At 34.4% G+C, this 14,477-nt stretch overlaps 2 protein-coding genes across 4 annotated transcripts; one reads left to right on the top strand and one right to left on the bottom strand.

Annotated features, from left to right (window-relative positions):
* Nucleotides 1-365: 365 nt before the first annotated feature.
* Nucleotides 366-8,529, top strand: LOC141843949 (B3 domain-containing transcription factor VAL3-like). 2 transcript variants are annotated; one of them, XM_074731967.1, is made up of 9 exons: nt 366-743; nt 3,636-3,821; nt 4,908-5,023; nt 5,121-5,237; nt 5,815-5,904; nt 6,071-6,171; nt 7,639-7,685; nt 7,764-7,840; nt 8,211-8,529. In XM_074731967.1, the coding sequence occupies exons 1-9, from the start codon at nt 626-628 to the stop codon at nt 8,325-8,327; spliced, it is 969 nt and encodes a 322-aa protein (XP_074588068.1). In that variant the 5' UTR covers nt 366-625; the 3' UTR covers nt 8,328-8,529. The 2 variants fall into 2 exon arrangements, with proteins under 2 accessions (XP_074588068.1, XP_074588064.1); XM_074731963.1 differs by having other exon boundaries at nt 5,812-5,904.
* A 703-nt stretch (nt 8,530-9,232) lies between these two features.
* LOC141845008 (4-hydroxybenzoate polyprenyltransferase, mitochondrial) lies at nt 9,233-13,947 on the bottom strand. Of its 2 annotated transcripts, XM_074733011.1 has the most exons (9): nt 13,547-13,947; nt 12,699-12,834; nt 12,335-12,456; nt 10,949-11,018; nt 10,711-10,860; nt 10,464-10,599; nt 10,272-10,368; nt 9,921-9,993; nt 9,233-9,414 (listed from the first exon to the last, which is right to left on the bottom strand). In XM_074733011.1, exons 1-8 carry the CDS (start codon nt 13,939-13,941, stop codon nt 9,924-9,926), a joined length of 1,176 nt encoding a protein of 391 aa, XP_074589112.1. In that variant the 5' UTR covers nt 13,942-13,947; the 3' UTR covers nt 9,233-9,414; nt 9,921-9,923. The 2 variants fall into 2 exon arrangements, 1 of the variants encoding a protein (XP_074589112.1); XR_012603206.1 differs by lacking the exon at nt 9,233-9,414 and having other exon boundaries at nt 10,272-10,373.
* Between the last annotated feature and the right edge of the window lie 530 nt (nt 13,948-14,477).

Genomic DNA, 14,477 nt, shown 5'->3' with positions numbered 1-14,477 from the left:
TCATCCAAATTCCACATGTTTTGAGTTTCCCGAAAACAAAAAAAATTCGCATTTATTAAATAATTATTTTTAAAAGCGTCATCACCTAATTCACCTCACCGCTTCCACTAACTCACATAGAGCGTGAGGAGTAGTTTCTGAAACGCAGCGTCTGGCTGAACCAGAACTACCATACTCGAAAATGCACGATCAGCGACATGACACGCGTCACAATCACGCCAGCTAACATTTTAAAATTACACGCGTCTACTTTCCGAGAGAGGTACATCTGTCCGATGCTCCATTAGATGACAGCTGATCCAAGTTTTCTTCCTTCATCTCTCGCCCTTTCTTCGAGCTGGTTAACCTCGTGGAATATTGTGGGCATTAATGGCGGCGGGGGCGCGGGAAAAGAACGGCGCGAAGGGTTGCCGTTTCGCCTCCCTCCTAGACCTCGAAATCCTCGCTTCCTGTCTTCATTTCTCGACTTCTCTCTTCTCTTAGCACACCATTTGCAAGTTTAGGTCAACTGCTGCAGGATCCCCACTTCTTGTTGTCCCAGGGGCTTCATTCTCGTTGGATTGGAGCATGGTCTTTAACTCCTTGCGCATAATTGAGGGTTTAAAGTTGCTCTTGTGATCTGGGAATGGATGGGAGTAGCAGGTATCGTGAATCAGCCGGGGAGTACTATAATGGTGGTCGGAGCAGTGACAAGGTGGTTGGGTTTGACGAGTTCTTGTTTCCTGGTTCTTATTGTGACAGAGGTCAGTATTTTTTTTTAAAAAAAAAAATCTAGCGCTACCACATTTTTTAATGTTGTTCCTGGAATTAATATTATTTTGTTCATTTTTAAATATTTTGTGCTATAGACTTGCAGTAGACCACTGTTTCTGAATGCAGATTTTTGCATTGGCAGATAGGGGTGAAAAATAAGCCAATAAATTGTTGAATTTTAGTTTAGAAGTTGAATTTCCCTCGAATCTGATCGTTTTATCATTTTGCCTCTTGGATTTCAGCAAACCTCATATCCGCCTCTAAATAATGTATGTTAAACCCTACTTTTGTCTCACGTGGAGAGTTGTGAGCTGATGAAAGTAATTAATAGGCTTATATGAGGAAATAAGTTTTAATTTCGGTGTAATTATTCTCAATCATTAGTGGGGCTTAACAATCAAATAGATAGATTCTCTTATTTGGATGATTTATGACATTTGGTATCAAAGGGGACATAATGGTATTTGGAACAGGTTATCTGGGTGACGGCCTTAGACACTGTTAATTAGCAGTAATTCTGGTCTAAGAATCACGCTATGTCTTAGTCTTAAGTGTGCTCTACATCCAAATTTTGTCTCAGATGAGTAGTTGTGAGCTAGTGAAGGAAATTTATAGACTTAGATGAATTAACTTATTCAAACTTGGCCTTAGTGTCGGAGTTAGTTGTTGGACCACAAGTTGTTGATATGGTACTTTCAATTGGGCAGGTAGCAACATTAAATTTTGGTTTCAATTTTGATCCTGTCACCTTTTTGCCCCTTGAATTTCAAAAAGTAGTGTTGGAGTTAGTGGTTGAGCATAACAAGCAATCGATATGGTACTTTCACTTGGGCATGTAGTCACATTGCATTTTGGTTTCATGTGTAACCTTGTTACCATTTTGTCTGTTGAATTTCTAAAAGCTTCACCCTAGCGTGTAAATTTTAGAAATTGGTTTTGATTAATTCAAAGGAAATGATTGTATAACATTTTGAATCTTAATGTCGTATCTAGGGAAATTTCAGTCTTGCAGCTGAAGTTTGATTAGTTTAATACTTTCTCTCTTGAATTTAGAAAACTTCATGTTAGCCCAATATTTGTTATTTTGTTTCGATTCAGATTGTGCCATAATGATACTTTTGTGTAAATGGAATTTTAAAGTTGGCGATTGAAGTTTGATTGTTCCATCAATTTGTCTCTTGAATTCGGTAAACAAAACATTAGCCCCTAAGTTTTGTGACATGGTTTCAACTTAATCTAAATGGCTTTAGTTGTGTAGTGTTCTTTGCCATAATTCCATAATTTGCTTCAAGGAAATTTGACCTTGTTACCACTTTCACACTTGAATTTTTGGAAACTTTGCATCACCCCTTAAATTTGTGTTTGGTTAATCCAGATGGCCTTAATTATATATCTTATGATGATAAGAAATAGTCTTTTATTTTGTGAAAAGTAATGTAGACAAGGTGCACACCATCTTTAATGCTGTGCATACTTCTATCTGTTTATACAGGATATCCAACTATCATGTAAGGGGCACATGGAAGAAAATAAGAAATGGAAAAGTGCCAAGCTATCACTTCCAGAAAGAAGAAATGTGAATTAGCCAGCTAATCTGATCCTCCCAACTATCTTATTTTTATCTCCTGCATGCTTTGATCTCCCCAGAAGATAGCATCTGCATTTGATCTTAAAATACACAAAGCGCAAAGAGATTCATTAATCAAGTAGATTTGGTGATCAATTACCTTGCTGATTGGAATGTAGCAGACCCTTTAGAATGATCCATCCAAGAGATGTTATATGCACCTTCATTGATTCTCATGGAAGTCTCAGATTCCATAATCCCCTCTCAAGTTGTCATTATTTTTATCATAAAGATGTTAGATGTCTTCCAAGTGATTACCTAACATGGTAAGTAAAGATCTCCAATAGAGAATGGTGCTGAATGCATATAGATCAGGAAATAACTCTCATAAGGAGTAGTTCTCTGTTGATCTTAAGGTTTTTTTTTTTTTTTGCTGCACTGTAGGTTTCAACAACTGAAATAACTTATAATATCCGTGAAGATTGACCTGTGTGGCCAATCACACTTGAGTGACTTCTTAATAAAGTGAGAAAGGCCCAAATGGGTGCGGGGCAACTCTTCCAGAGCACATTTAAAGGATTAAGAAATGCCATGTATTCTTCATAATCAAGTCCAATGGAGCTGATCATACTTCTACTGTAATTTATTCAATTTATGACAATTGTCCGAAGGTTTTGAATTCAACTTGGATTATCATGGCAAAAGATTAGCATGTCATCAGCCTGATCACTGGCTTAAGTTACTTGATCAAATTTGCCTCACCCCTAAGATCAGAAATACTTGGTAGCGTTGGCTGAGTGGTATGTGCTGTAGGAATAGCATGTCACAGCTTAATAGGTTTGGAAAGAGCAACCTAAATGTGATTATTTGGATTGAGATGAGAAACTAAATGTAACTTCAAGTCTTATTGAAATTTCAATTTGAGATCAAGGGCCAAGTGATAATGGGATCAAAGGCACATTTTTATTTTTTCCCTAAATTTTTCTTATTAAATTACTCGTTGGTTTTTTTCTGCATATTAGTTTCGATTTTTGTGCTTGCATTATCTTTGTTTCACAATCATGTCCAGTCTTAGTCTGGCTTGAACGTGAAGAACGTTAAGAATATGGGATGTCAATATGACTCTTTTCTATCACATGAAGCCTTTTGCCTTTACTAACAACTCATTGATCATTTAACATAATTGCTTGATCTGCTTTAAATTGTTTCTCCTTTCCTTTTTAATAAAATATTGATAGTTATGGTCTTTAATCTTATGTGGTTTTCTTTTGCATTCTTTCTCTTGACTCTATTACCATGTTGTGCCCCTAAAAAGGTAATGCAGGACAACCAAATGCAAATAATGATCAGGTCAAATCGCACTCTACACATAATGAGATTGCTTCAAGTCTACAATTCACAAGTGCTGCTATGGATAATCCTTCTATTGCTGATTTGGAAATGCTGCAATCTGTGAATTCTTTTTCTGAACTTCTAAGTGGCAATGCTTATCTCGGAACAGGTTTGAATTTTTATATTAAAGTTATATCTTTCATTTTAGTTGTACATAAGAAATGAGGTATTTTGGGTCAATATTGCTGTAGCACTTGTATGCCTTTAGAGGTCATGCTTGCATAGCAAGCAATATCAGGTTACTTAGACCTCTATATAGCTATTTCATAAGTTTACCATCCTCAAGAGTTTAATCTCTCAAGAAGTAAACTTGTACCAAGCGGTAAATCTACATGAGGAGATTTTAAGCATGGTAACAATATATTAATTTTATTTGGTTGAATTTAGCAACATGTGTATTGTTTCAGTTAGTCATGATTTATTGTTTTCTGAATTAAATGAGAAAACAATAAAAGTAAATTAGGTAGACACATATTAAGTTTGTCTGTGTTTGTTATATTTTTAGCTCTTTTCCCTTTTACATTTAACATTGTTATCAGATCATCTACTTGCCATATCCACTATGTTTTCAATGGTAAGTTTCTATTTTATAAAGGAAACAACAGAGGTATTTTGTTGAAAGCATTAAATGTGGGCAAACTGATACAACCATAAAACTCATGTGGCTGGAATAATGAATAGGGTAAAATGATAATGTATTAACAATAGATGTGCAACTTGAAACATGTCAAAATGACAGGCTGAAACTGTAACTTACCCTTATACTATTTGCAAATTAAAAAAAATAAAATAAAGCTTACCTTTTCAATCTATTTGGTTTGTATTCATAGTAAACCAAAGCAAACAAAAATTAGCAAAAGAAACTGAACTTAAATAAACTAGTTTGTTTGATTGGGTTGCTATCATGATTGACCCAAATTCATAAGCTGTTAGAAACGAATTCAATTTTTAATATTCATAGCTTAATAATACGAAGGATATATTTAGTTGGCACATTGATGCCACATACTTGGCTATATCATCCAAACTTTGTTAAGCATTTGCTACTCAGTATTATCAACTGCTTGAAACACCTGTGTAAAATAGTCATAGCAGTCTACTGGAGAATACAAAACTGTCAAGAACTTGTTCGATGAGACTCCTGAAATCTGTCTGCTGATGGCAATGCATTAACTTGAACTACTATTTCTTACAGTGTTCCAGCCAAATACTAGGTTTTTTCCACAAATGATCTCAAATTATACCTTTCCAATGCCATCTACGAGTTTTGTTAAAAGCAGTGATTTCAGTGTGGTGGATGGGAAGAAAGAGGTAAGCATCTGGCTACATGGGTGCAAAGTCGATTAAGTAAAATTAGTAAAAGATTGTTGTTTCTATTGTGAATATTTAATAGAGGCTATTGTGCCAGGAGTTGATAAGCAACAGAGGATGTAGTGCGCTTCCAGCATGGGAAAACAATGAACAGGCAACATTGCAAATACCGAATCAATTAACCTTTCAACTTGAGTCAGAAGTAACCGACAATGTATATTTTTTTATATTTCTGCATATTTTCATTTATCCGAAAACTGGTTTCTAGCTTTATCACCTTCCATTTATAATTCTCTGTTTCACTGTTATTTTTATATTGATTTATCTGTTTGTTAGTCTTTATTGCATAATTTATTTTTCAAAGATAGTGGTTATTTTTAGGTTTTTGGGTAGGAGGATCACTTGTTCCATCGTTTGAGTAACCAGATTTATTCAATAGTGTTTGAAGACACTTTTGGTCTTGTAAGTTTCACCATGAGCCATCTAAAGCCTAATGGCGAGTGTGAATCATCCTTGTAACATATGTTTTCCCATTATATTGCAATGGAAACACTTAGTTTTGCAAATAAGTGCTACTATTCTATGGCATAGCAAGCAATGGATATGTAAATTATATGTTAAATGGATCACAACAGCTAATACCAGACAGACACAATATTTAATTTTGGTGAAGGTTATCTTGTACCCACGTGTCAATATTGAGCTATATAATTTATTGATTATGTGGCAGTTGTTCAACAAAAGACAGTTCATATAATGCAACACTAATATCAAATTTCTTATAATAGAAGGAACTTGGATGTAAAGACTTGCAAGTTGCTCTGTGCAAAGAGTTGACAAAAAGTGATGTTGGAAACACCGGAAGAATAGTACTGCCAAAGGTGTGAACCTTTCTGTCTTTTTCCCTATTGTTGCATAGTTTCTATTCTAAAAATAACCATAGAAGTGCTCATGGTGTATTGAGCAATTATTATCCATGTTAACATTTAATTAAACATTAGTATTCTTCTTAAAGAACCGTCAGTATGATATATCCTTTACATGTAGAGGGAGGCTGAGGCTTGCCTTCCTCCTCTATCTGAAAGAGATGGCATAGTGCTGCACATGGAAGATATGACACTTCAATGTTCATGGAAATTTAAGTACAGGTATGTCTCTAGTTCATCTACTGAAAAGGCAGTTCTCCATTATATTTCAATATACCATTTCCTTGAGCAAAATTAAACATCATTTCTCAAAGCAAATAATTCTTTGGAGCTCTTTTAGCTAAGGCAGCCTTATGTTAGAATATCCACCAAAAGATTACAAAAACAACCCCTCTACAAATAAAATTTTAGTTTTAGTTGGCTCATGTATAATCACTGGTTATAACCCTGTACTGAATCTGTGCAAACTATATCTCACTGGTTATATTTAATAATCACCTTTAGTTTCACTAATTATAGTTTTCCTTAGTTCTCTCTATCACTCATATAACTTTTTGATTCTCAAAGCCAATAATTCTTTGGAACTTTTTTAGCTAAGGCAGCCTTATGTTAGAATATCCACCAAAAGATTACAAAAATAACCCCTCTACAAAATAAAATTTTAGTTTTAGTTGGCTCATGTATAATCACTGGTTATAACCCTCTACTGAATCTGTGCAAACTATATCTCACTGGTTATATTTAATAATCACCTTTAGTTTCACTAATTATAGTTTTCCTAGTTCTCTCTATCACTCATATAACTTTTTGATTCAACTTGTCTAACTATAGCATGTGTTGGTCTTTGTTGGATATTATATCATTTAACCGACTCATCATTATTTTATCATCTATTAGAATTACTACTAATTCATAATCATTCTTGAATAATATTTTTTTCTAGCTACCTCATCATCAATGTTAGCATTTTCACATATGTTGTATTTGTTGAGATACAATTAGAGTCCCACATTGAAAATACATAGAAAAGATCATGAGTTTATAAGATGGAAGATATCTCCATTGGTATGCGACCTTTTGGGTTGAGTCCAAAAAAAAAACCATGAAGGCTTGGGCCAAAAGTGGACAATTTCATATCGTTTATCATACTATATCTGGATTCCATCAGACCTAACAGTGGTATCCACAAACCATTCCGACCAACGGTCAATATGGATCTCACAAGACACCTTAAATTCTTCTCTCTTTCAACCACTCTCTTTATTCAATTAGTGATCTTTATCTTATCTTCTTTCTTTGAGTAATGGATTATTTATAATATCTAAAACTACTTTATGAATTAGTACCTGAAGAGCAAATCTTGTATAAATATTTTCGTTGCAATAAACACAGTGCTTCTTTAATATGAATTTGCTATCAAGTTGCTCTAGATCAGCTGTTCTATACATCATTTTTTGTAATTTCTACACATATATCTGAGGTTTTTATGTTTTGAATGAAAGCCTACCTTACCATGAGCGTGAAATTGTTAGCCACGAACATGACCTTTAGATACTTCTCACTACACAAATAATCACTTATTTAAGGTTGTTAGTGTATCATTATTCATGGTGAAACTACATCTTCAATTTCTTTTTCACTGAATTGTTGAAATTTTGACTGTTTATCTTTTTCCCCTGTTATCTTTAGGTTTTGGCCAAATAACAGAAGTAGGATGTATATTTTGGAAAATACAGGTAAGGATAGTGGATGCTGCATACTATGTCCTTTTTCTTTCTTTTTAATTTTCTATGTAATGGCTTTTCCATATTCAGGTGATTTTGTAAGGGCACATTGTCTTCAAACAGGAGATTCTTTAATTATTTATCGAAATTCAACTTCTGGAAATTTTGTAAGTTGAAACTCTCCTTTTGCCCATTCTAGGTGTTGGAAATTACTAGATCTTTACTGTATTTGGTGAATCAAAAATATGAAATCTGAATAATTTCCAAAAATCTTAATGAAAAATAATAACGTTGACTACATAAATTGGCCGCACTCCTCTTTGCGTAATATTTTGAAACACTTTCAGCCAAATCAGTCTTAGCAACAAGTAGTCTCCTGATCAAATCTTAAACATAAATAATTCTCATCCATGTGATTTGTCTGCCATAAAGTTATTTATGTATTTACTTTCTTCATTAGAAATTTAGAACTACTACAAAAAAAATTTAATTTCAGCTTTTGCAGTTTCTCATTTCAGTTTTTCTTTTATTCTCAAGATTGTTAGGGGAAAGAAGACAAATCCAGAGCAGTCTCCTGTGGATATGAAGTGCAACTGGAAAAATCAATTCAGTATCGATGAAAAACACTGCAGCAGTTCCATGTACAATAAATGAAGCAAGGGACAGATAGAGAGGTCTGTGGAACAAAGATAATTCATTGGAGATCGAAGCAGTTCTTTCAACTGATCGTTTATGGTTTGGCAAGGGGTTATTTTGCTAACTATTTTGTTCAACTTTGTTTATTCCTTAGCACGGAGAGATTTAAAAAACCCGATGTCAATAAAATTTCATATATATTTATTTCAGTCGGACTTCAGTTCACGTTTGTAAAATTAGTACGTAATCATTTAAATAGATGCAAAATTCAACCCAAAATTTGGGTTCTAAAAAGGTGAGAAGATTGTTTGAATATGCTTACTGATGACTAATAGATTTTAGATTAGAGTAGAAAATGTGAAACATAAAAGAGAAACAAATATAACAATGGATTTCAATATTCGTAGTAATATAATCTTGTGCGAAGTTAAACAAAAGAATAAAGTTTTTGCTGTTGATCTTAAATAATTGATACAACCATAAATCAAAACAAATGGAAGACATCTTCAACGATATTATTGCCTAAAGAAAGAAAGCATAGCTCTATTTTTGCAAAGAGCTGCTTCTGCCTAAAGGGCTTCAAGCCATTTAACGATGTCATCCCTTCTTATTTCATAAACAAACTCCAAGTCTACTGGATATTTTATAAAACTTTTCGTTTATTCCTACAATATAATCTTTTAAAACCTTTAATTGCTTGTTCAAAAATAATACTTTAAAACGTCTATACTTTTATCTGTTCAATTTATAGGAACCTCTCCATTTCTTCTCTGCTCATTTTCCTTCCTAAAACCTTTTACATGAAGCAACCTTGATATGTTCTTCATCTTCCAACCCCATAAAATGTGTTTCTTCATCTTCTACATGAAGCATTTTACTTACACAACAACAACAAAAAATCATAACAAAGTTTTGTAGTTGGTTATGATAAATTAATCAGGCATCCAATTGTAACTAGTAAGAAAAATACAATCGTTTTAGCAATTCTTAATTTATTAAACGACCATGAAATTAATCCCGCCTTGCTTTTTTATCTTTTACAACAATCAGTGTGATTGTTTACAAAACTTCAGATTCAGATGCTCTGAGAAGAACGCAACTGCAACTGCAGAAGATGTTGATAACCGTGTTAAGTGCATATGGATTGCTTAATGAGAAGAAAAAGAAAGAAAACAGATTGAATTAACATTAAAAAAAATTGAATAGTGCAGTAAAAATTTTCAGATTGTTGCAAATCTAATTCCATTTTTTATTTATACAAATTTAATCTATTTCAATTATAACTTGTCATTAACAAGAAAATTGCTATATGTACATAGCATGATGTTACATAAACTGAAGTAGACTATCTTTCCTTGTTTTGTTGTGTCCTCCTTCTGACGATAAATCATGCTTGAGTGTTCTAATTCTAGTTGACATGACATCCTATTCTATGATGGTTGAATAAATTCCATTAAGTACGTAATAGTATTCTTCTAGAGAAGATACAACTGAAGTAGAATATTGGATTTTGTATATACGATTAAAAGGAATTCCATGTTTGAGCTAAGTATGATAACTCCAAATCACTTTCCAACCAAAAAATATGAAGAAAAAAAAAACACAGATTACCTCTCATGAAGCTAGTCGACCAAATAATATTCCGCTGAATATGATAGCTCCAAACCACTTGTTTGAAACAAATCTACAAACAAGAAGAGTTGTCCAATGGTTGAAATGCAAAACAATTTAACTTTCATAATGCAATGATTGCTAATCAGAAATAAAATTGCACTTGAATAAATCATTAACTTCCTTGCTAAATTTCCATTTTTTGAGGTGTCTATATTTCGTCAGATCTTTAAGATTATTTTTTTCTCTCTTGATGTGGAAGTCACACAGAAAGCAAAGCTTGTTATCCTTTCTCATGAACCTCACATGTAACCAAAATGTAAATATTTTCTAGAAGAACATTAGCCTTACTTTCTGTTGCAGTCTGCACGACTAGACAAGTCAACAGTAAAAATCTGCCATCCTAGGTGCCCGGCAGCAGCTATAAGAAATGTATAGTATTGCCATGCTGCCCTAGGAAACATAAGCACGCATTCATTAGAGTACATGAAAAAATCATAGATAAATAATTGTAAGGAATAGCGCAAAGTAGATAATGTGTACCAAGCTCTGCATTGTATCCACTAAGAGCTAGATTGCCAATGCATGCAATTGCAAAGCCAGTAATCCAGTTCTTTGTCAAACTTCCAAATCTCAAAGCTGTTGATTTAACACCCACCATTTTGTCATCTTCCTTATCCTAAGAGTAATTTGTATTAAGTCAATACTACTTTGAAAAGTTAATCAATTGCATAAAAACAAATGTAAACAACTCAAGTTGACAAGAGGTGTCAATCTTCACAATATATACCTGATGTGCATATATCGTGTCATATACAAGGGTCCAACAGACACCAGCAGCATACAATGGCAGGACAATTGCAGGATCCAAACTTTCTTCAACAGCAGCCCACCCTAATAAAACTCCCCAGTTGAAGGTTAAACCTAAGAATGCTTGAGGCTGTAGTAACATTAGCTAAGGCAAGTAGAATGGACACTAAACAAACTAATGATAACACCGTCATTGACCTGATTTTCCTGGTACATACCCAAAATGTCAATCGCTTCATAAGAGGATAGGAGAAAACCAAAAATAATGACGATGCACCAAGTATTTGGCTGCACTTAGAAAAAATTAAAGAATAACATTTTTTTAGTTCTCCAAAAACTACAAGTACTTGGAAGTATAGTAGTTCTGTAAATACAAATGCTGATGTTTTTAGGAAAGAACCTCACTATTATGTATAACAGAATTGAACTATATTTGAAAATATATTACAAGGGGTGAACACTGATATTGAGACGAGATCAAAGCAACTAAAATCTTACTAAATAGGACCAGAGAACAGATTATAAAAGGTGGGTCTGAGGACAGATTACAAAAGATGGGTTAAGCAAGTAAAGCCCATTCTAAAGTTGAAGTACTCTTGGACACAAAAGGTTTTGAGTTGAGAATGTATTCTCCATTGTTCAGCCAATATCAGGGACATAGTAAGACGTGGCAACATCAAATCTCTCTTGTGCTCTAGATTTCTACCATCTATGAAACGGACATACATATTAGTTGAAAAGAAGGCAAGTTCAGTATCAACTAAATAGAGACAACAAAGGTATGAATCATATTGTCAAGTATTCAAAAAATCATAAATTCTGACTTATAAGTATTTTCTGCATGATAATGACCTTTAAAACAACAAACACCATCACCCTAGAACTGTGAACAATGAGGAACATTCTTTTTGTTATTTTTGCATCATTATCCAAGACATTAAATCTCACCCAAACAAATTTTCCCTTAGTTTGTGGATAATCAAAGATTGCATGCTTGATCCATGACGAAAAGTATCTTCACCAAGGGTATGCTGCATGATTTCCTATTCATGAAATAGTTCTTGCCAAGTTACATGATTGTCATATAAAGAGTGCACTGAGTCTACCACAAATTCCTTCAAATTTCCACATTATTTTTATTTGTGGAACAAATATGCTTTAGTTCTGATGGCTTTGAAAGAAGTCCAATAAGTACTTAAGTCTTAAAAATATAGCAATTCTAAGTCTGGTTCAGGACATTCTGATTGTCCATAGGTAATGACATAAAAAATAGGAAAAATGATTAAGTTCTGCTCTCAAGTTGGACACACATTTAATTTACTGACCAAAATTAATGAAGCCAGTTGATTCTGAATGTTAGCCGAAATTAGAGTGTCAAGATTAAGACCAGTATAGAACCTTTGTGAGAAGAAACCAATTTTAGTCTATTCTAAGGGAACATATCACTGCACTTTTAATGGAAACGTCCTGATTCTATTTAAGTAATTGAATTCTTTTTTAAAGAAAATACAAAAGAGGATCTAATAGAAATCTTTGAGACATGCAAAATGTGTTGGCATCTCAACGGGGAATAAGTTGGTAAAGTTTATTGAAGATATATTTACCTATAAGTATTGAGTTGCAGAAGGATTCCTAAACCCAAAAGAAGTTGGAAACCCAAAAAGCAAAGCCCTTGAAATGGTGACAAAATACCAGATGCAATGGGCCTATGTTGTGTTCGTTCAACCTGCAGCAGAAGAAACCTCATGTGAGTATGAATGAACATTGTTAAGATGTTTATAAAGTGATCAAAAAGTTTTTATTTATGCTGTGACACTATTTACTGCTGTGAACAAACTTCAAAATTGCAACTAAAAACCTTAAAATTTATAATTTAAGAGTAAAAGCAACTGCATTAGTAAATAAGCCCTACCAACTTGAAATATTTATGTGTTCATACATAATAGAAGAAAAAGGAAAGTAGATTACCTTGACATCAATGTCACGATCAAGAAGGTCATTCACAGTACAACCAGCTCCTCTTAAAAGCACAGCTCCACAACCAAACAATGTTAACAATTTTATGTCAGGAAAGTGCCCTGGTGTTGCTGCCATGGTAATTGACCTGATGCAAGATTATGAGAGTATCAACATGGCAGGAATTGATCAATAAAAAAAATCTTGATCTAGAGGATATGCCTAAAGAGATAACCAAGCTTCTCGTCAAAGTATGTTTGAATACTTTTACCAAATGGGTTTGATAGGCCTGCAAAATTAGTTTACAAACTCACTCCCCATACCATAGTTCCAGAAATGATAGACCAACAAAATAGTCACCAGTTTCCTTTGGTAGTTGCTTGGCTTTGTAGACTGAAATTCATCAGAATTGGATAAGAATCAAACTAAATGCTAGACTTTGGCCAATTGCAGCCCACTTGATTGCCTCAGAAGAAGAATGAAAAAAGTGGAAATCAGAAACATGAAAGAAAACCGTAATTAACATCGTTGGTCATGTCGTCAACACTCCCTAAGTACCGGTGATCGTATATTTATGGCTTAGAATCCTAGATGGCAGGATAAGATCAGGTAAATAACTCCAAGTAGTTGGGACTCTATCAAGCTCCCGTTTTCTCCCCTTTGAACAGTGGATTAATGTGGTGGAAATTTCTTATTCATTCAACTTCCCTCAAGTATTCTCATTTTATTTGCAAGTTAAAAATTCACACATTTGATCTTCGTTTTACTTATTTTTCGACTGCTATAATTACACACGTAAATTTTGTTCTTCAAAGAAAATATGACAAGCAAATGTAAAATAACAAAGAAATAAACATTACCACGTGCAAGGCCAAGCCAATAGCCATATCCCTATTGGTTTATCCAGCCGTGCTAGTCGTGCATACGGACGCACCGACGGGGGCAAGTACTTGTCAAGCCACGACGGAGGCGCTTCCACAGGTCCAGCTTCCGGAGGCCTCGCCACTCCATCCCCTTCGGTTTCGTTGGAGTTGCCGGACAGAGAGGCGAAGAACAGATGGTGGGGGAATCCAACGAGAAGAGGCGATCCGGCCCAAGGAGGGAGACTCGGATGCGGGACGGGAGATCCACGAATATGGGGGATGGAGGAAGCACTCTGAATTGGCGGAGGGGAAACAAAGGGGAAGATGGAGCGAGCAGCTGCCGGCGGGAGGCGGTGGAGCTTTCGGGCTGCGCGAGCAAACCACAGCGCCATGGAGTGATCCCCTATGCTCTCAACTCCGAATAAAAGGCCCATTTAAAATATATATATATATTGCTGATTTTTTTTTTCAATTTTATTTATTTATATTACAAATAGAAAGATAGACATTTAAATATTTCATCTTTCATTTCCTCCTTCCATACGCCCCTCTTTTATATTCACATCTTGAACAAAAATTCAATATGTAAAAAGAATAGCGACAAAAACTCAATAAGAAAGATTCATACCATGTTTTCCACGGATTTTCTTGAACTGTCAACAGCAAGCTAGTTAATTCTTTGCTCAGGTTGGTTTGGAGAAGAAATTAATTGGGAAAAAAAACAATTAATGATCGGCTCACAGTTCAAGAAAGCCTGTGGAAAACATGCTTACAATCTGTTGCCGTTGAATTTAACCGAAATAGCTCGAACGAGAGAGTTATTTTTGATGAAGGAGAATTGATGATGATGTAACGAGGAAGAGGAGGAGGATTGCCATGAAAGATTGCTCTTTTTGTCTGTTAAATAGAAGGAAAAAGGTATGGGCCA

Source organism: Curcuma longa, chromosome 1 (genome assembly GCF_044706935.1).
Source record: "Curcuma longa cultivar G26 ecotype Majalengka, Jawa Barat chromosome 1, ITB_CL_G26_1.1, whole genome shotgun sequence".
NCBI classification, from domain to species: Eukaryota; Viridiplantae; Streptophyta; class Magnoliopsida; order Zingiberales; family Zingiberaceae; genus Curcuma; species Curcuma longa.
This window is presented reverse-complemented; position numbering and strand designations above follow the sequence as displayed.